At 42.8% G+C, this 23094-nt stretch overlaps 1 protein-coding gene across 4 annotated transcripts in view; it reads right to left on the reverse strand.

Annotated features, from left to right (window-relative positions):
• Positions 1-23094, reverse strand: part of LOC141570044 (ankyrin repeat domain-containing protein 26-like) — a 362013-nt gene that overhangs the window by 259447 nt on the left and 79472 nt on the right. Inside the window, exon 17 of one of the 4 annotated variants that reach the window (XM_074325046.1) lies at positions 3966-4423. The exons of 2 other annotated variants lie outside the window; for them this stretch is intronic. In XM_074325046.1, coding sequence (XP_074181147.1) covers positions 4364-4423 — 60 coding nt within the window. In that variant the 3' untranslated portion in view covers positions 3966-4363. Of the gene's footprint in view, positions 1-3965; positions 4424-4798; positions 4820-23094 lie in introns of those variants that run through there. One more of the 4 variants, XM_074325052.1, reaches the window with a different exon arrangement.

Below are 23094 nucleotides of genomic sequence, written 5' to 3' on the forward strand. Positions count from 1 at the left end.
GGGAGTCATACCACTATAGTCTCGCTGGTGGCTGGGTTGGAGACACAGGAAGCAGGAGCCACACTGTTCGCAACCCTCACTGCACTGCTTGCAGGCTCAGCCACCATTTTCTTGCTAGCCCCCATTTATTGCTAGCATAGCCATGGCCGTTATATTAGTGGCCAATGGCTCACTGGTTAACAGCTGATGGCCAACTAGCCACAGCTGATGGCCATCCAATCACAGTTGATGGCCATTTACTACCTGAGCCAGCACCTTTCCACGTGAGGCCGAGAGCCTGGAAACTGCTCTCTGGGACTCTATCCCCACAAATCCCCATGACTATTTTTTATTATATTAATAGTTGACATTCAATATTATTTTATGTTAGTAAACACATAGTCTTTAAAATGGAATCCATTCCCCACTTCCGGACTCCCTAGAGGAAGCCAAAGTCTGCAAAATGAAGTGGCTCCATGACTACCACAGTTCATTTTTCCCACATGTATGACACATCGTAAGGGCTCATGCACAAGCATGACTTCACTGTGCCAAGGAATAGAAAAGAACGTGCGTGGCTTTGTGAAAGGGAGATTGAATTCCAAGTTATAATGAATAAAGATTTGTTCATGAACAAAGAACAAAGAAAATGTCTTCTTGGAAAAAAATGCATTTTGGGTAGAATTATCAGAAAAGTAAGTAAAGAAATCCTCCATTATTCACCACTTCCAAAGTTCTCAAAATTTTGTCTCCCTCAGCTATCTAAAGGAGCATTTGAGGATGTTGGAATTAAGTTTCTAGAGAAGGCAGAATCTGTGTCCTTTTTAGAGTAAACAAAAAGGCTAATACAGTTTGGATAACTTTATGGTTCTAGTACTGGAAATTGAACTGAATTCTTCCATCACCCTTCATGCAAGGCAGGCTTCCGGGACTTCCTGTGGGACAGTCTCCAGTGTAGGAGGCTTATAGGAGTTAGCTGAACGCACTGAAGGTGGGAACCAGGAAGGCACCCTTAGATTCTGAAGTCTTTGAATGAAGGTCATGATGAATTCCAAATTCTACCATTGTGATACAATCACACTGTGATACTTGGAAGTGACCAGGCAGCTACACACTGGAATTGCTGATAAATATGATGGTATGAAGAGCACATGACTTGCAAAACAAACATGTTTTAAAATTGAATCTACATTTACTTTAGCTTGTGAATAGCTGGTAACACCCTTCATGTCCATGACTGAGTTTTGCTGGAAGAGTCAGGGGCTCCCACCAGAATGCTAGCCTCACTGGCCTGGCTGCCTTTCAAGTCTATGAATTGGTGGTTTGATCGCAGCACAGGTGAGAGAGGATATGCTCAGGAAATGCAAACTAATTTTTTCATATGCTTGTAATTCATTGCCAGCACAAGTAAAGTTATGCAAGTTGCATTGTCTGTCTCGTGATTCACCGTAATTGCCTTTATCTCTTCCTCATTCCCTCCCACAGCCCCTCTACCTAGGGACAGTAGGCAAACTGCAACAGGGCTGTAGAGCTAAGGGGTACATCAGGAATAGAGAGAAACTCCTTAAAGGCCCTATGCTCAAGGCAGTTCCCCTCTGAGTACCACGTGCCAAGCCTCCTGAATTAATGAAAGTCACTTCTATGCCAGAGCAATCTAATGAAATCCACATTTCCAAGTCTCGATCTGTAACTGAGGCAGCAGGTTTAAATGTGCATCCTTCTTGATTGTTTGGGGGCTTTCATACATTTGATGGGGAAAGATTTAATGGTGGAAAGAAATATTTAAATCTTATGAGCACTGATGCTTTGAGAGAAAAATCATCCTGGCTCCAGACCTCATCTTGCCTCACATGTCAGGCCTGGGAAATCAAATGAATGAAAATGTCAGGAAGGGACATAATTGAATCCAGCTCATGACTACACAAGCCATGCCTTATTAAATAAGGCACCAGCCAAGAGGACCCTGGAAACCCATTGCCCTAACTCAGTTAGTTCTCTTTGCTTCCAGAAAGCCCTTAAGCAAAGGGTGGCTTGGAAATAACAGATTTGAACATGGTTAACTTACAAACGCCTAAGCCATAAGAAGGTAAATTACTTTTCTTTCCCTTTTTTAAGAAATTATCTTTTGTTCCCAGCTTCAGTGAGATGTAACTGATATATAACACTGTAAGTTTAAGGTGTACGACATGTTGATTTGATACACATATATTGCAAATGATCACCACCATAAATAAGGTCCGCTAACACCTCCATCAGGACATAATTACCATCTCTCTTTTGTGGTGAGGGCATTTAAGATCTCTTCTCATAGCAGCCTTCAAGTATATAATACATTATTGCTAACCACAGTCACCATACTGTAAGATCCCTAGAACTTACTCATCTTCTAATTGGAAGTTTGTGCCCTCGGACCACCACCCCCCACCCCGGTACCCCAGAGCTGCTATCCATGTTAGTGAGTGTGCTAACCATACCTATGCAACAATGGTGGCATCACCCATCTTTACAAATCTGTCACCTGGCTGCTTTAGGAATCTTTCTATCAACTTCATAGTATATAAATCAACTTAAATTTCTTCAGCACATAAATATCAGCACGGAGTTCCTAGTTTCATCTTCGAGACAGTGTTCGACAGTATTCTAACAGGGAAACTATAATTGCTAGGGGTTTGGTTTTTTATGTAGAAAACAGCAATGTGATTCAAGGTTAACGCTATTTTTACTTTTTCAAAAAAAATTATCAAGTCATATACTTATTCATGCACAAGCTGAGTAAACCGACAAGTGTTTGTTGTATCCAGCATACAATGCTCTCTCACCATTACGGAAATGAGCTTATTCCTGGCTGTCTCAAAAGCTTCCTAAACACATGGGGTTCAGACAATTACAGAAGGTTCTTGTCAGGGAGCCCCTTTTGCAATTCAATATAAAACTGCTAGCTGACCTGGAATAGGGCACAGACCAGACAGCCATTTGTTTGAATGGAGTCTTAAGCAGAATACATAACAAAGAGTATGCCTTTAACATCTTCTTAGAGAATCAAAACAAGGGATTATTTGTATAGCAGTAAATGTGACTTTGAGAAAATTTAATTATGTTATTTTAAAAAGAGTGCTGGATGTTATCTTGAGAACAACAAATTTCATAATTTAAATTTTTACTGTCAACATTTCTTTCCTTTAATCTTATAAACTCTAAACTCCAATAGTAAATGATACATCTGATTGCTAACCAATCCATGAAACTGAATATTTCAATGTTCTGAGAATTATTTGAAATATAAATTTGAAACTCATACATTAATAAAATTAACCCAATGTGCAAATCCACATATTAATCCAAAAAAAGAGATACATTTCATTATTGAAAATGTCATAGCTTTAAAGAGTTAAAACGTACACAAAAGTGTGAAAGGTTCTAAAATGCAGCTTAAAAATGTCCAGTAGTACTTTTACTTTGCTGCCAGCAGCTCTCATTTCTTGAACTTCATAATAATTATGATGCCTGTAGCTCAAGGTCTTTCAGGTTATGATTAACGTCATTGCCTCATTTTTATTTTGCCTATGACTTAGCTACAAAATTGGAAGCTAATAGGAAAGAAGTGTTAAAATCTTAAAAATTGTTTTAAAGTGTTCTTTTTTCTTATTTCAGAAAAGTAAACTGCACTCAATGCCCCCCTGTTGGATAAATTAAAAAGCAGCTAAGACATAGGAAAATTCACTTTCTGAAAATATAGCCAATGTTGATATTTAAAATCCTTTAAGTATTATTTGGCTTTTTCTTTTATTTTTAAGGTATAAAATATCTGTTTCTGGTTTTGAAATCAATAAACAAATACAGTGCTATGAGCAGCCTGGTAGAGACACAATCAAATTCTTTAAAACATTTTTTTCTGTTTCTTTTTTTAAGTTTCCTGTTGCCCTGTTACATTGTGTTTGTTCCTACATCCCTTAGAAGCCATATGGGGAAATAATAAAGTGCATCTCTCTGTCCACAGATATGCAGTGTTTATTAACTGACGGAGAGAAACATTGGGAGCTCATGACAATGTCTTATGTGTGGTCATTCAGTCACAGAGCAAGGGACTAGACCGGTACACACAGGAAACACTGCAAGAAAGGACGATGGAGGATGGGTAGTTTAACAGTTACATGTTTTACAAAAAATGAAAGAAGGCAGACATGACCTTAGACAAAATATAAAACAGTAGCAACATCGTTAGCAATTGTAATTCAAAGACACAGTGCTGGTGTCTCAAAATGTGTTTTTCTTTAGCACCAAATCTTGCACATTGTAGCACTACTTATAGTAAAAAACAAACAAATAAACAACAACAAAAGGAAGCAGCCTTCATCAGCAGACAGTAATATTGCCTTTCAAAGATTTAATTCCCGGAACTTCCTTTCCAAGGTGTGTAAGCATATGCTTGCGGATTCAGCTCCATCTACAGGAAGCAGGAAATAAAACAAATTCTTCAGAAACAAAGTTCTCGCTGCACACCCTAATATCAAGATAAGATTGTTTTCGCTTCTTATTAATGATGCTTTTGGCTGAGAAAGTTCCAGAGAAGAAAGTGAAAAGAGTGGGCAATATGCATATGATTCATTCATACTGAGGCTTTGAATCGACTTTAGATTTCTTTTCCTTTCGTTATAAATCATCATCAAAAAAAAAAAAAAAAAAAAAAAGATGTATCAATATTGGTTCATCCTTGGTTAGAGAAAAAAAAAAAGTCCCACTCTGATGAGGGTTGTTCATAACAGTAGAGGCTGTGTACCGGTGGGGCAGGCGCTGTGTGGGAAATCTGTGACCCTCCTCTCAATTTTGTTGTGAACTAAAACTGCTCAAAAAAAAAGAAGAAAAAAACAACAACATGTCTTTAAACAAAAATCAAAAACAAAAAAAACCACATCTCTCAGAGAGTCCACCCAGAGCCCAAAGTATCCATCCAAACACCAGGCTTGGGGAAATAGGGTGATTTCTGATGCTCTGTATTATGGATCCTATCTCCTGCTAGCCGCTATGACAGGGGTCCCATTCGGCATCCCCCAGGTCACTTCGGCTCTGAGGCTCCCAGGACAGCAGCTGGTCACCCACACAGTCCTTTATTTCACACGCAGGTTCCCACAGGCCTGGGAGAGGGGGCTGCTCCGGAATGGTTCAGCATTACTCATTCTAGAATCAGCTCTCTGTGTTGACATCCTAGGTCCAGGAGCCAGGACCAGATAATTGAGCTAAACCTTCCCTTTTTAAAAGTTCTCCCTTCCTTCAAAGGCCATCCTCTTGTCCCTCCTTATAAGCCGCCTCAGTTACAGCTACCTGAGCTCAGCAGACATGTGTTAGTATATTTGAACTTCAAAGACAATGGCTCTAAGAAAGGGGGATCCAGAGTCTGTGGGAGTTGATGTAATATGGGGGACCCTCTTTGAGAAAAAGACTATAAAACTATGTATGAAAATTAGCTGTTTGTTTGAAATGAGAATAAACATCTCCATAAATTATAAGTTTTTTAAAAAGATGATAAATGCCTCAAGCATCTAGATTTTTTATTAATTATCTGCCCAATATACCTCCATAATGCCTTTCCCTGCATTTTTCACCACATTTTCTTTGATTATCTCTTTACATGATGATGATTTTGTAACATAATTTTCTATATTAAAAGAAAACAGGAAGATAATTCAGTTTCTTTCTCCAGCAAAGCTGGCTAGAATTTGAGCTCTTACTATTGATAGTTTTGAGAATTTTATGTCACCTTCACAACTACTCATTGTTGATAATTTTTGGTAAAATTTTTAGGATTCTTGTCAAATTGAAGAAAATCTTTGTCAAAGTTACTTCTCCTATAAGCTGTACGATTTCGGAGCATTTCAAGTATTTTTGTGCAGTAAATAATTGTAAATACTCTGAATCAACAACACTGCTTTCCATCCTATGTAACATTTGAGAATTCTAAAAAAGAAAAGAAATTTAATCTGAAACTATGGCATCCACAAAAGCAAACCAAATGTTGTACTGAGGTACAAACCATGCACTCAGGTTGCTCTCGCATTTGCAGTGTCACAGGGACATTTGTTTCTACAGGACCTTCCTGTGTGTGCCACTTTGTCTCTGCTACAGACTGAATGCTTGAGTTCCTCAATACACCTGTGTTGAAGTCTAAATCCTCCATGTGATGTACTACTGTGTTTCCTGGTCTTACATTATGTTATAATATATAAGATCCAGCCTTATAGTAAAATAAGATCGGGTCTTATATTAATTTTTGCTCCAAAAGATGCATTAGAGCTGATTGTCCAGCTAGGTCTTATTTTTGGGGAAACACAGTAGGAGGTGGGGCCTTGGGGAGGTGGTACGGTCATGAAGGTGGAGGCCATGAATCTGATGGAATTGGTGTCCTTATAAGAAGACACACAGACCAGCCCGGTGGCTCAGGCAGTTGGAGCTCCGTGCTCCTAATGCCAAAGGCTGCCGGTTCGATTCCCACATGGGCCAGTGGGCTCAACCACAAGGTTGCAGATTCAACTCCTCGAGTCCCGCAAGGGATGGTGGGCTCCGCCCTCTGCAACTAAGATTGAACACGGCACCTTGAGCTGAGCTGCCGCTGAGCTCCCAGATGGCTCAGTTGGTTGGAGCGTGTCCTCTCAACCACAAGGTTGCCGGTTCGACTCCCGCAAGGAATGGTGGGCTTAGCCCCCTGCAACTAAGATTGAACATGGCACCTTGAGCTGAGCTGCCTCCTGGTTGGAGCGCGTCCTCTCAGCCACAAGGTTGCCGGTTTGACTCCTGCAAGGGATGGTGGGCTGTTCTCCCTGAAACTAGCAACGGCCATTGGACCTGGAGCTGAGCTGTACCCTCCACAACTAAGGCTGAAAGGACAACAACTTGAAGCAAAACAGCACCCTCCACAACTAAGACTGACAGGACAACAACTTGACTTGGAAAAAAGTTCTGGAAGTACACACTGTTCCCCAATAAAGTCCTGTTCCCCTTTCCCAATAAAATCTTTAAAAAAAAAAGAGAGAGAGAGAGAGCGACAAGGAGATGACGGCGCATGTGAAGACACAAGAAGATGGCCTTCTGCAAACCAGGGAAAGGGCTCCACCAGGAACACCACCATGCTGGCACACTGACCTTGAACTTCCATGTCTGTTGTTAAAGCTGCCCGAGCTATGATATATTTATTGTAGCAGCCTTAGCTGATGCGTGCAGTCTGGAATCATGAGACTTTGAAGACAAGATGCCTGATTGGATGGTTCGGGACTATCAAAGATAAATAAAGTTGGACACTGGATAAAGGATAAGGACAATTGAATCAGTAATAAATTATTGCAGTAGGGAAGAGGGTCCTGCATGAACCGTACTCAATTTCCCTTAGTTCATAGGTGACTGGGTGATTTAAAGGGAGAATAAGGCAGTCAGGAGGGGGTGAGTGGGGCCTCAGTGGAGTCAGGGAAGTGGGAAATCACAAAGGGTTGGTCAGTGCAAATGTTGACCCAACAGCTGTGTTTGCAACTGGTGATTATCAAAGGTAGGACTCTGTCCTCCCATGGAGACTGCGACACAGATGCCCTGTCCTTCCTAATGATCACATTTTAAAGGACTGGGTTTCAGATCCTTGAGAAAGACACTCCTAGCAGCCATTTCCACAACAGAAATGTTAGTGACTATGAATTTCACAAATACTTCTCACTAAACCCAGAGTAAATGAATCCCTGACTCACCTTCCCCTTAGACAGATCCTCAAAATTTCCATGGTCTCTCCAGCACCACTAAAGGGAGGTGTGACAGAGGCACTGATGGTTAGAGATGTTATCAGCCAAGCCAGGTCCTTGTCCTGGCAAGTCCTCCAAAGGGGATTGGGTGGAGAGAATGCTGACACGTCCTTCGAACAGTTTCATGGCCTTCAAATTTCTGAGACCAGGAGCTTAATTTTTCACCTTTGCGTAGTCTACCTCCAAAGGTAGGTTTAAGATGCTCGTACGGGGCGGGGGTGAAGGGAGTGGGGAAGTGCCTTGTTTATAGACAACTTCCATTTCTAAGTGAGAGCACAGCATCTCAAAATGCAGAAAGTACATTGGGCCTGTCCTCTGTACTGACAAAGATGGTGAGGCACCTCAACTCTGCATGCGTTCCTACAGCTAGTACACAGCATATGCGAAATCGTGTCACCAAATCATCCAACACCATAGCGAGGCAAGGAATGGCCACAAAGAGGAATGCCAGTCTCTATCCTGGGCATCAGAAGCTTCTTAGGTTCCATAATTTAGACATTTTTCAGCCCCAACCCTTTAAAGACCTAGTCTCCTTCAGGTTTCCATCACTCATGCATGAGTGATAAAGTCATAAAACACGAGGTTCTGCTCTACTAAATAATGCACTGAGGCTGTCAGAGGTTTTAGAAATAAGCTCCATAACACTACTAAGCTAATAAATTGTTGGAATTCTGGTTAAAGGTAGTAGATTAAATGCATACTCATCTAGGGCGCTCCTATAAATCCTGCTAAAATGATAGAAGAGAAGTTAAAACTCACAAAATGAATGAAAGGACAGGCAGCAGTAGACGGGAGACATTAACAAATATTTGAAAGAGAGAAAGCAGAGGGACAGTGGAAACTGACTTAGAACTGAATCTGAGTGCATTTTTCATAAAGAAACTGGGAAAGACCCAGAATCAGAAGACCAAGTGCTGCCAGCAAATGGACAGCTCAGATTGTGAAGAGTGATTGACAGCTTGAATAGAGTGGCTGGTATCCAGGATTCCTCTCTCCAGAGCCTAGTGACTCTGCCTCTCCCATCCAGAAAGAAATGGACCCAGAGATTCCACACAGAGCCGCATGTACACTGAGCCCTCAGCAGCCTGAAGTTTATCCACTAAGAAATGCTAACAGTGGTGGATAACTCAGAGGGCTGAACTCAGTGTGACAGATGCGTTAGCCAGAGCAGGAAAATCATGTGTGTGCTCAACCTTCAACATTCTAAATAAACTTGTGAAAGAAATGCATTCTTTCTCGATAATCTGGCACAAAATTTTAATCCGTTTATCACACAAACCTATCTGAGTCTGCTTTCAAAAGGCAGCCCTTCAATATCTGAGGACAGCTACAATGTTCTGACCCTTTCTTTCTGAGTTTGAATAAACATCTGAAGCATTTTTAACGATGAGTCATGTAAAACGCTGTTGAGTATCTCCAGCGTCCTGTAGGCATTCACTAATTGGTCACTGTCCCATGTAAAACTGTGTTCTTTGTAAAGGTAAATGTGAAGTTTTGGAGAAAACTTATAGAAGACACTAGTGCCTGGCTTCCAGTTTCAGTTTTGACATGAAAACAACGTAGAAGCTGTATCTCCCATTTTTACAGGAAAGCTACAAAAATTGAACCCATCAGAGGACTGAGGTGGAAGGGCTGCCCTGAAATCTGGAGCCACTGGCAACATGCTTACCTGGACCACAAGCTTCTGGAGACACTAACGGGGTGACATTGAAACTACAATTTGGGAAAGTAATCAAAATGGCAGCGTGAGGTGAGCCTCTGTAAAGCTCTCCTGAAATTTACAACTAATCGAACAACAATAACGCCACAAAGGACTCCCTGCACAGCAGACAGGCAAGACGAAGAGGCCCACTGCTGAATTCACCTAAACCTGGGCAAATCACGCGAGCAGGGGAGGAGGGAAGGGAGAAGTACACGGAGACGGAGACCCGGGGGCACAGGATGCAAACCTAGCTCAGTGCTCCTAGCTCGCTGCTTCCCGGAACTACCGCAGCTGCAGGAGAGGGAAGGACTCGGACTGCTAGGGCTCCGCTTATGGCCCACAGGGCTGAGGGGACAGCATATAACATGGCTGAACCCAAGGCTCACGGCAGAGACCTCGGAGAAAAGACTGAGGGAAGAAGGCTGAAAACGGTGGTTTAAGCCCTCACTGCTGAGCAGAGAACGGAAGCCTTAGGCACTGAAACTAGCCGCCCCCTCCTTACCCTCGCAGAGCTCGCCCCGCCCCCACCTGCCTGGTGCTAGAAGTGGAACAGTAGCAGTGTCAGATCAAGAGAACAGAATATTTGCTGTTCTGAGAACTGTGGGCCACAGACACAAATTCGCAGCCCAACTAATTCCGGCAAAGGGGAGGGAGCTGTGGAAGCAGGACCGGCTATGGTGGTGGTCGCCGCCATTGCTCTGCTCCACCTCTCACAACTCAAGCCGCCCCTGGCCACACCTATCTGGGCAGATCCCTGCAGGAGTAAACAGAAGTGCTGAAACATACGGGCTCTGAATCTGGTGCAGGAACAGCTTTGGAACACCAAAAGCTCTCCACATACCCACACGGACACTGTGCCCTGTGACCCAGGTGAACTATTAACAGAGGAGAAGCCCGTCTCCCAGGGAATCCCCCCATTGTGTGAAAAGCTGGAATAGTGTAGAGAAAACATAGCACTACCGTGTGAGAGAGAAGAAAAAGGCTGCAGTCAGAGAGAAAATAAAACATTCTACCAACAAGTACTGGAAAACAAAAGAAAGACCTCTTCCTATCAACCTGTTGTAGAAGCCACTCCTATAGACGTCTAGGAAGAGAAATAGTAAACAAGTAATTGCCATGAATAACCAAGGCAACAAGATAGCTCAGAAGGAAAGTGAAAAGTCTCCAGTAAAGGAACTTAAAGAAATCTGTGAGTTAAATGACAGAGAATTCAAGATTGCAGTACTGAAAAAACTCAACGAGATGCAAAAAAACACAGAAAGGCAGTTTAATGAACTCAGAAACACAATCAAAGAACAACATGAACATTTTATCAAAGAGACTGAAATTTTAAAAAAGAACCAAATAGAATTTCTGGAGATTAAGAACTCAATAAAAGAAATTAAGAATGAAATAACCAGTTTAGGTAGTAGAGTTTATCAGATGGAGGAAAGAATGAGTGACATCGAAGATTGAAACCTGGAAATTACTCAGATGGAAGAAGAAAGAGACGTGAGACTTAAAAGAAATGAAAGAACTCTACAAGAACTTTCTTACTCCATCAGAAAGAACACTATAAGAATAATGGACATACCAGAAGGAGAAGAAAGAGAGAAGGGAACAGAGAATATATTCAAACAAATTGTTGATGAGAACTTCCCAAACTTGTGGACAGAACCGGATCCTCAAATCCAAGAAGCAAATAGAACACCTAATTACCTCAATCCCAACAGGCCTTCTCCAAGGCTCATTGTATTGAAGCTGTCTAAAATCAACAACAATGAAAGAATCCTCAAGGCAGCCAGGGAAAAGAAGACGGTAACCTACAAAGGAAAGCCCATTAGATTATCATCAGATTTTTCAGCAGAAACTCTACAAGCCAGGAGGGAGTGGAACCAAATATTCAAACTATTGAAAGAGAGAAATCATGACCCAAGAATAATATATCCAGCAAAGACATCCTTTAGATATGAAGGAGGAATAAAGACCTTTCCAGACATACAGAAGTTGAGGGAATTTTCTAATACATGACCTGCACTACAAGAAATACTAAAGGAGGCTATTCGACCACTTTGAACAGGGACAATTTGTGGCAACCGAAACATAAAAAGGGGGAGAGTAAAGGCCTGAACCAGAATATGGGAATGGAGAAAGTAAGCGTGCTGAAGAAAATGGAATACTCTAAATATCAAACTTTCTTTTACATAAACTTAAGGGTAACCACTCAAAAAAAATCCAGAACTGAAATATATACTGTAATAAAAGAAGAAACAGAGGGAAATATCATAGAATACCACCACACAGAAATAATAGACAACAACAAAAAGGCAAAGAAACAATGGACACACAGCCTTACAGAAAACTAAAGATAGAATGACAGGAAATCCTCACATATCAATAATCACCCTAAATGTAAATGGACTGAACACATCAATAAAAAGGCACAGAGTAGAAGATTGGATCAAAAAACTAAACCCAACCATATGCTGTCTCCAAGAGACACATCTCAGCTACAAGGACAAGCATAGACTCAAAGTGAAAGGGTGGAAAGTGACACTCCAAGCAAATGTTACCAAGAGAAATTCAAGTGTAGCCATAATGATATTAGATGAAACAGACTTCAGGGTGAAAAAGATAACAAGAGACAAAGGTGGACATTTCATAATGGTAAAGGCGACTATACAACAAGAAGACATAACAGTCATCAATATTCATGCCCCCAAACAGGGAGCACCGAAATATACCAAGCAATTACTAACAGAACTAAAGGAAGAAATTGACTGAAACACAATTATAGTAGGGGACTTAAATACATCATTGACAGCTATGGATAGATCATCCAAACAGAAAATAAATAACGAAATAGCAGCCCTAAATGAGACATTAGATGAAATGGACATAATTGACATATATAGAGCTTTTCTTCCCAAAACATCAGACTATACATTCTTTTCTAGTGTACATGGAACATTCTCAAGGATAGACCATATATTGGGACATAAAATCAGCCTCAGCAAATTTAAGAAGATTGAAATCATACCAAGCATATTCTCTGATCACCAGGTTTGAAAGTGGATATCAACGGCAAAAAGAAAGCAGGAAAAACACAAATACATGGAGAATAAACAACATACTTTTAAAGAACGACCAGGTCAAAGAAGAAATTAGAGGAGTGATCAAAAGATACATAGAAACAAATGACAATGAAAATACATCCTACCAAAATTTTTGAGATGCAGCGAAAGCAGTTTTATGAGGGAAATTTATATCATTACAGGCCTATCTCAAGAAACAAGAAAAATCCCAAATAAAACAGCTCATGTTACACCTTAAAGAAGTAGAAAAAGAAGAACAAGTGAAACCCAAGGTCAGCAGAAGAAAGGAAATAACAAAAATCAGAGCAGAACTAAATGAAACAAAAAGACAATAGAAAAAATTAATGTGACAAAGAACTGGTTCTTTGAAAAGATTAACAAAATTGACAAACCCTTGGCTAGACTCACTAAGATAAAAAGAGAGAAGACACTAATTAACAAAATCAGAAATGAAAAAGGGGAAGTTATCACGGACACCACAGAAATACAAAGGGTCATCCAAGAATACTATGAAGGACTATATGCCACCAAATTCAATAACCTAGAAGAAATGGAGAAGTTCTTAGAAAGATACAGCCTTCCAAGGCTGAACCATGAAGAACTGGAAAATCTAAACAGACCAATCACCAGTAACGAAATGGAATCAGTCATCCAAAACCTTCCCAAAAGCAAAAGTCCGGGACCAGATGGCTTCACTAGTGAATTCTACCAAACATTCAAAGAGGATCTAATACCAATCCTGCTCAACTCTTCCAAAAATATTGAAGAAGAGACAGTACTCCCTAATTCATTTTATGAGGCCAACATTACCCTGATACCAAAACCTGGTAAGGACAGCACAAAAAAGAAAACTACAGACCAATATCTCTGATGAATACCGATGCAAAAATCCTAAATAAAATTCTAGCAAATCGAATACAACAATGCATTAAAAAGATTATTCATCACGACCAAGTGGGGTTCATCCCCGGAGCACAAGGATGGTTCAACATCCGCAAATCCATCAATGTGATACATCACATAAAAAAAATAAAGGACAAAAATCATACGATTATATCAATTGATGCAGAAAAAGCATTTGACAAGATACAACATCCATTTATGATTAAAACACTTAATAAAATAAGTATAGAAGGAAAATACCTTAACATAATAAAGGCCATATAAGACAAGCCCTCAGATAATCTCATAATTAATGGTGAAAAACTGAAGCCCTTTGCTCTACGTTCAGGAACACGACAGGGCTGTCCCCTATCACCTCTGCTTTTCAACATAGTGTTGGAAGTCCTCGCCAGAGCAATCAGGCCAGAGCAAGAAATAAAAGGCATCCAAATTGAGAATGAAGAAGCTAAATTATCACTCTTTGCAGATGACATAATGCTATATATAGAAAACCCTAAAGACTCCACCAAAAAGCTATTAGAAACAATCAGCGAATACATTACAGTTTCTGGCTACAAAATCAATGTACAAAAAGAATTGCATTCCTATATACTAACAGTGAAATCTCAGAAAAAGAAATACAAAAAACAATTCCTTTTGCAATTGCAGCAAAAGAATAAAATACCTAGGAATAAACTTAACCAAGGATGTGAAGGACCTATATGCTGAAAACTATAAGACATTTTTAAAAGAAACTGAAGAAGACACAAAGAAATGGAAAGACAGTCCATGCTCACGGATTGGAAGAATCAACATAGTTAAAATGGCCATATTACCCAAAGCAATATACAGATTTAATGCAGTCCCCATCAAAATCCCAATGGCATTTTGTAAAGAAATAAAACAAAAAATCATCAGATTTGTTTGGAACCACAAAAGACCCCGAATAGCCAAAGCAATCTTAAGAAAAAAGAACAATACTGCAGGTATCACACTCCCTGACTTTCGCTTGTACTACAGGGCAACAATAATCAAAACAGCATGGTATTGGCAGAAAAACAGACACATAGACCAATGGAATAGAACTGAGAACTCAGAAATAAAACCACATAAATATGGACAGATAATTTTGACAAAGAAGTATACAATAGAGAAAAGACAGCCTCTTCAATAAATGGTGCTGGCAGAATTGGATAGCCACATGCAAAAGAATGAAACTGGACTGCTATCTGTCACCATGTACCAAATTTAATTCAAAATGGATCAAAGACTTAAGCATAAGACCTGAAACAATAAACTGCATAGAAGAAAACATAGGTACTAAACTTATGGACCTTGGGTTCAAAGAGCATTTTATGAATTTGACTCCAAAGGCAATGGAAGTAAAAGCTAAAATAAACAAATGGGACTATATGAAATTTAAGCTTCATTTAAAAGCACAGCAAAAGAAACCATCGACAAAATAAAGAGGCAACCAACTGAATGGGAGATTTTTCCAAACAGTAGCTTTGCTTAGGGGCTAATATCCAAAATATACAAGGAACTCATGAAACTCAACAACAACAAAAAACAAACAACCCAAATGAAAAAATGGGCAGAGGGCCTGAAAAAACATTTCTCCAAAGAGGACATACAAATGGCAAATAGACATATGAAAAAATGCTCAACATCACTAATCATCAGAGAAATGCAAATAAAAACCACAATGAGATATCACCTCATCCCAGTCAGAATGGCTATGATCAACAAGACAAATAGTAACAAGTGTTGGAGAGGCCGTGGAGAAAAAGGAACCCTCATACACTGTTGGTGGGAATGCAGACTGGTGCAGCCGTTATGGAAGGCAGTGTGGAGGTTCCTCAAAAAATTACGAATAGAATTGCCATATGACCCAGCAATCCCTCTCCTGGGTATCTACCAAAAAATCTGAAAACATTTATCCATAAATACACGTGTGCTCCAATGTTCATTGCAGCTTTGTTTACGGTGGCCAAGACATGGAAACAACCAAAATGTCCTTCGATAGATGAATGGATAAAGAAGTTGTGGTATATATACACAATGGAATACTATTCGGCGGTAGGAAAAGATGATATAGGAACATTTGTGACAACACGGATGGATCTTGAGAGTATGATGCTAAGCGAAATAAGTCAGACAGAAAAAGCAGAGAACCATATGACTTCATTGATATGTGGTATATAAACCAAAAACAACAAAAGAACAAGACAAACAAATGAGAAACAAAAACTCATAGACATAGACAATAGTTTAGTGGTTACCAGAGGGTAAGGGGGGTAGGCGGTGTGAGATGAGGGTAAAGGGGATCCAATATATGAAAAGAGAACTGACTTTGGTTGCTGAACACACAGTGGGATTTATAGATGATGTAATACAGAATTGTACACCTGAAATCTTTGTAATTTTACTAACAATTGTCACCCCAATAAATTAAAAAAAAAAAAAACTACGATTTTGATGAATTGCTGGAGGATGTGTGGAATATAGGAGAGCGAGAAAGTCCTGGAGGTTCCAGCACGAGAGGTTGGGGCCCCCACTTCACTTGCTAACCTAAAGGTAACCCAGAAGGTTCTCATAACCCAGAACAGAACAGTTACCCCGTGGCTCCAGTATGGAGAGAGAAAGAATAATCAAGGCGAACCCAGCATCTTCTCTATCAAAGGCTTACCATTCCAAAGAAAAGACATGGCTAGGCTTCCTTCAGCTTGGGGGAGGATTTCCTTCCTCTCCAGCCTCCTCTAACATCTATGTCTCACTCAAGGGGGCAAAATGAAAATAACACAGGTTAAAGCTTCAAGGAATAGACCAGGAGCTGGACAGCCAAGAACAGGAGGAGGAGGAGGGGGAACACTAAGAGAAAAACCACACGAGGAACACTTGTAAAGGTCACAAGACACTGAGATTCAGAGACACAGGCCCACAAGACACTGAGATTCAGTCCTATCCCCCATGTGTGAGCACCAGCATGTTGGGTTCCTCTCTCGTAACGGTGCATTATCCCAGAAAGAGCAGAAAGACACTTACTGTCTGCGAGGACTTCTTAGGGAACCCCAAAGTCAAAGGGGAGACAAGCACAAGGGACCAAACAAATTGAGTCTTTTGGCACACTTAGTTTAAGCCGTCTTCAGCCAGAGCACCATAAATCCTCCAACGAAAAGCCTGTTTACTTCAGTCCCTGTTACCTAATACATGTCCAGCTTTCAACCAAAAATTACCAAGCACACCAAAAGACAAGAAGAAATACAGTGTGAAGACACAAAGCCAGCATCAGTATCAGACATCTGTGATTCGGATGTTTAAAACAGCCATGATTAATATGCTCAGGGCTTTAATGGGAAAAGTCAAAAACATGCGAGAACACATGGGTAACGTAAGCCAAGAGATAGAGCCTTTCAGAATCAAAAACAAATGCTAGAAGTCAAAAACACAGTAACAGACACGAACAATGCGTTCAAAGAGGTCATCAGTAGACTGGACAAAGCTGAGGAAAGAGTCAACGAGCATGGACATGCATATAGGATCATCCCCAACTGAACTGCAAGGAGAAAAATGAATAACAGGACATTCAAGAATGGTGAGACAATTTTAAAACATGTAACATATGTGTAATTGGGATACCAGGAGAAGAAACTTAAAGTCAGCATCTAATGTCTTATTCTAATCTTTCCTGTATGATTTTAGGTGATTCATCTTTAAAATACATAGCCGAAGGGCTACCTTTCCCTAACTGGCAGTATGATCTTGGATGTCTCAGGAATTTGTGCCTCCGTTCTCCATTCTATACATAAGGATAACAACAGAATTTATATTGAAAAAATAAAAAACATTTTTATTCTAATAAATCTATAAAAGAGATTTGCTAAGAAGCAGACAAAGGATTTGAATTTAGCTGGCTATCTAATTCATCCTATTTAAAGAAACTACTGTGTTTCCCTGAAAATAAGACCTAACCAGACAATAAGCCCTAATACGTCTTTTGGAGTGAAAATTAATATAAGACCCAGTCTTATTTTCGGGGAAATACAGTAGCTTGGCCCTCCCAGGAGGTACCGTATTTCAACGAAAATAAGACTGGGTCTTATACTAATTTTTGCTCCAAAAGACTCATTAGGGCTTATTGAAGGGTTAGGTCTTATTTTCAGGGAAACACAGTACAAGCAAGTACCATAATTAACTGCCTAGATACATCTTTATTTTCTAAAATTGAAATTATACCTTTGTTAGGTATAAGTTAGAAAATGTAGGAGGAGGAGGCATGGGAGGGGTTCCATAGCACCTACAGAAAAAGCTCATAACTAGCATCCATTAATTGCCTCCAGCCATGTATCTGTTTTTACAATAACAGATGACAAGGGGTGGTCTGGAGCAAGATAAGGATTTGAGTCAATTGACCTCCACCCATCTTAGGAAGTCACACCCATTTTAGGAGGTCACACCCTCACATGAAAGAGCCTGCACCACCTTTCCCGCCAAATCAATATGTAACTCCTCACCCCACCCAGCAAACTGTAAGTCCGTGGCATAAGGGCTCTCTCTCTGGCCTTCGAGCTCTCTGGCACTCACACTGTCTTCCCCTAGCTCTCTAACCCTTTCTCTCTCTCTCTCTCTCTCTCTCTCTCTCTCTCTCTCTCTCTCCCTACCCCTCTCCCCCATTCCTTCACCTCAGCTGGGCCTGTTCTCTTCCTTGAGAATGTATCACTAATAAACGCTGCTTGCATACTAATCAGCTTGTTGACCTTTGATTCTCCCCTGTGTTGCCAAGAACCAAGACTCCCATAACACCTTCAAACAAAATAAAAATATTCTATTTACATGTGTGTATTCTACACCTTGTTTGTCAAAGTGAAGTCCATGGCCCAGCATCACATGGGGCTGTTGCAAAAGCAGAATTTTACTCCTCACCTGAGACTGAATCAGAATTGACGTTTAACCAGATTCCTTGTAATGTGTGTGCACATGAGAGTTCTATATAATTACCAATGTTAGGAATGGTATTTTCATAGGAAGACACTATATACTTCAAGTTAAAGTTTATGTTTGAGTTCTTTGCTGTTTGTTGTTCATTTGTTTTATATCCTCCTCCCAACGTATGAATTTAAGTGCATAACAGCTAAGAACAACTGATCCCTCCAAGGTTCGTTCCTGCCTATGGAAGTGGAAGTAACACTCCCCATGTCGTCTTACTCCTAGGATCTACTTCCCCTACTGGCATGCCAAAGGTCAGCATGTATTAGCTGAGGTGACAGAAATGAATTTGGTCTCACATCTGTTCCTGAGGGGATTCTACACTACACACTGCCGGTTGGTTCTTCTGGCTTTTACCAGTCAGAAGAGATGAGGCTGATGGAGACACTGACTTAAAATGGTTCCATGCAATGTGAAACTGTCCTAAAATGGTGGCCTGAACAGAGACAGAAGTCCCCAGCCTAAGCCCCAGCCCAATTCCGTATAGCTCCCTCCAAGCCACACCCCGAGCCAAACACCAGACGACGCCTACCCCTTCCCCAACTCAACGAAGTCCCCAACCCATAAAAACCTGCTCAAAACCTTGCTAGGGGCTCAGTCTTTGGGAAGGATCCCGCTGAACCTGCCGGCATAATAAAGTTCACCTTCCTAACTCTCTGAGTGCCGCTTGGGTTCTTTCTGGTCCTGGTATCCATAATATTCTGGTTCCCCGACCAGGAAACTCAACTGTGCTGGCACCTTGAGCCACCGGTTTGGGCGAGAGCAGGCCATAGGGTTGCTGGAGAGCTGAGATGGGGCTAGGCGCACCCTGCTGATTTCAGCAGGCCCAGGACAGACGACCTCCCACCGGCTCCGGCCCGTGACTCCCTGCTGGACCCCTAGTAGAGAGAAGGATGGAGAGTCAACCAGGACATCAGACACGGTAAGACCCCAGGGCCTGGACCCAGTTAGTCCTGCCTATAGGCAGAAGGGGAGCCTGATCACCTCCCACTGAGTCCCACTTCGGACTCTAGTTAGGGCTGTTCCGGGGGAGGGCGTCTTTCCTCCTTGAATGAATGTGTGTGTGCTTGGTTTTGAACGGAATTCTGTGTGGATCCACGGCCTGTCAGCTACAGAACCCGAGTGAGCCCCAATCTGTGTTCTGTGGTAATCGGACGGCATAACAGTGATTCGCACTCTCGGAGTGTGACCGGGCCCGGGGCTTATATCGGCATTTAGCCAAGACGTACCCAAGGTACCTGCGAGGGACACGGCCAGACGGGCACCTGATTGAGACCTTTCCCTTGTCTACGTGACACCGAACATTATGGGAGTCACGGGAAGCCCACAGTTCTAGACTGCATGTTAAGAATTTCAGGAAAGGTTTCAGAGGTGACTACAGGGTCAAAATGACCCCCGGACATCTCCGCACTTTATGTGAGCTGGAGTGACTAAGTTTTGATGTGGGATGGCCCCCAGAAGGCAATCTTGACCTCCCCATGATTCGGCAAGTCTACATAGTTGTCACAGGGACCCCAGGACATCCAGACCAGTTCCCTTACGTTGACTCGTGGTTGGAAATAGCCCGAAACCTAAACAGGGGGCAAGGCAGTGGCTAAAAGAAGTGTCCCCCGGAGGAGTCCTGGATGCTGCCACCTGGGCGACGGACGCTGCTCCAGATGCATGACCTGATTGGACTTTAATACTGAAGCAGGGAGAGTCACCGATACCAAGATGCTCTCCTACGAGGGCTGCGGGCAGGAGCCCGAAAACCAACCAATATGTCCAAAACAGCTGATGTAACCCCAAACGGGGAGGAAACTCCTGGCGACTTCTGTGAATATCTCTGTGAAGCATTCCGAGTCTACACCTCGTTTGATCCAGAAGCCCCCGAGAAAAAGAGGATGATAAACGCAGCCTTCGTCATTCATGCAACACCTGATATCTGCCGAAAACTCCAGAAACTCGAGGGGTTCGCAGGAATGAATATCACCCAGCTCCTGGAAGTGGCTAACAAGGAACTGTGAGGTTGTGGCTAAATGAGAGGCCAATAAAAGGATGAGAGAAAAAGTGACCCTCTTCACGGCTGCTCTCCAACAAGGAGGGGATGGGCCTGGAAGAAAAGGGCCTCCCGTCGACAGACAGGCCCCTGTCCTCGCGCCCCGCTAAAAGAAGACCAATGTGCGTACTGTAAAGAACTGAGCCATTGGAAGAATGAGTGCCCCAACCGTCGGAAAGGAAAGCCTCGGCCTCCCCGTGGTCCCAACCCAACCAGCCCAAAGCCCGACTTCTTAGGGTTAGTGGGAATCAAGTGAGACTGAAGAGGACCGAGCTCATTCTAACTCGGCCCCCACGAGCCCACGGTTGACTTAGATGTAGGGGGCAAACAGTGACTTTTATGGTAGACACCAGAGCAGAACACTCAGTAGTCACCATGCCGGTGGCACCGCTCGGGGTCAGCAGAGTCACCATAACGGGAGCCACCAGAGATCAAGCCAAGAGCCCACCGTCCTGCCAGGCTCGGACTTATAAATTAGGAGGACACACCATGTCGCACGAGCTCCTCTACTTACCAGACTGCCCAATCCTGCTCCTGGGATGCGACCTCCTTACCAAGTTAGGGGCGCAGATCTCCTTCAAACCATCAGGCCAAGCCATGTCACTGCAGCCCCCATCAGAGGGATTTATTCTGTCTATCACCACCCCGAGGGAAGAAGAATGGAGGATCTATGGAACCGGCAGTGTAGAACAGAACCCAGAAGCCTACAGAGCCAATTTCCCAGAGGTTTGGGCTGAAGACAACCCTTCTGGGCTAGCAAAACATAAGGTCCCAGTTTTGGTGGAGCAGAGACCCAGAGCTCAACCCCAACGGCTACTCCACTACCCCATCTCCAGGGAATCTTGGGCAGGGATTCAAAAACACTTCGCCCATCTCAGAGCAGCAGGGATACTCATAGAGTGCCAGTCACCATGGAATACGCCCCTTCTGTCGGTAAGGAAGCCTAATGGAGAATACCAGCCAGTACAAGATTTAAGAGAGGTGAACAAGCCACAGTCTCCCTACACCCCGTAGTCCCAAATCCATATACTCTCCTCAGTCAGCTGCCCCCAGAGGCCGGATGGTTCACCTGCCTGGACCTGAAAGAAGCATTCTTCTGCATTCGGTTGGCACCCCAGAGCCAATCACTGTTCGCCTTCAAATGGACTGAATCTGATACTGGCTGGCAGCCCCAGCAGACATGGACTCGGCTCCCACAGGGCTTCAAAATCTCCCCAACCCTCTTTGGGGAAGCGCTAGCCTCAGATTTAGCCACCTTCCCTCAAGAAGAATACCGCTGCACTCTATTGCAATATGTGGATGATCTGCTCCTAGCCTGTGCCACCAAGACTGAATGCCAAACTGCGATGCGGGCACCCCTGTTCCACTTAGCCGAGATGGGGTATAGAGTCTTCTGGAAGAAAGCCCAGCTCTGCAGACAACAAGTACAATACTTGGGCTTTGTCATCTCCAAAGGACAGCGGGCCCTCAGCACCAAGCAGAAGAAAGTCATCACCTCTCTCCCTCGGCCCACCAACCAGAGGACGTTCCGTGAGTTCCTCAGGGCCGCCGGCTACTGCCGGATCTGGATTCCTGGCTTTTCGGCAATAGCTCGGCCCTTATATGAGGCTCTAGCTGGTCAAGAAAAGGCCCCCATTATATGGACAGAAGATCAAGAACACGCCTTCCAGCAGCTCAAGAGCTCACTTGGACAGGCCCCAGCCCTCGGATTACCTGATGCTGAGAGGCCACTCCACTTATTCGTCCATGAAAGAGACAAAGTAACCTTAGGACTGCTGGCCCAAACGGTTGGACCATGGCTCCGTCCCATCGCCTACCTCTCAAAGAAACTAGACCCAGTAGCAGCGGGTTGACCACCATGACTGCGGGCCCTAGCCACTCTGATTCTCGTCAAAGAGGCAGATAAGCTCATCTTAGGCCAGAGACTCATAGTTAAAGTACTCCACTCGGTCACCACCTTAATGAACAGTCAAGGACCCTGATGGCTGTCGAATTCGCGTCTAAGTATCAAGGGCTATTCCTGGAAAACCCTCGGATCTCATTAGAAACTGTGCACACCCTGAACCCAGCCACTTTCCTGCCAACCAAGGAAGGGGATCCAGAACACGACTGTATAGAAGTTATCAACGAGGTCTATGCCACCAGACTCAACCTCCAGGACAGCCCACATCCTAACCCGTACCTTACTCTGTATACTGATGGCAGCAGCTTCCTGAGGGATGGAAAACGTCACGCGGGGTATGTGGGTAACTACCACAGATGAGGTACTCCAAGCAGGGCCACTTCCATCGGGATGGTAGGCCCAACGGGCAGAACTATGGGCACTAATAAGAACCTTTACTCTACCTGAGGGCAGGAAAGTCAACATCTACACCAACCCTCAGTATGCCTTTGTGACTATCCATATCCATGGGGCTATATACAAAGAAAGAGGCCTTCTGACCGCAGAGGGAAAAAACTATTAAAAATAAACAAGAAATCCTTAAGCTCCTATAAGCCATTTGGCTTCCCCAGCAGGTTGCAGTTAGCCATTGTCGGGGCCGCCAGAAAGGCAACGAGCCCTCAGCAGTCGGGAACAGGCTCGCCAACACCACGGCCAAATCAGCAGCGATGGGAAGCACTAGTGAACTGCTCTTGGTCACTGACACTACCACCACG

This window comes from Rhinolophus sinicus, linkage group LG02 (genome assembly GCF_036562045.2).
Source record: "Rhinolophus sinicus isolate RSC01 linkage group LG02, ASM3656204v1, whole genome shotgun sequence".
Taxonomy (NCBI): domain Eukaryota; kingdom Metazoa; phylum Chordata; class Mammalia; order Chiroptera; family Rhinolophidae; genus Rhinolophus; species Rhinolophus sinicus.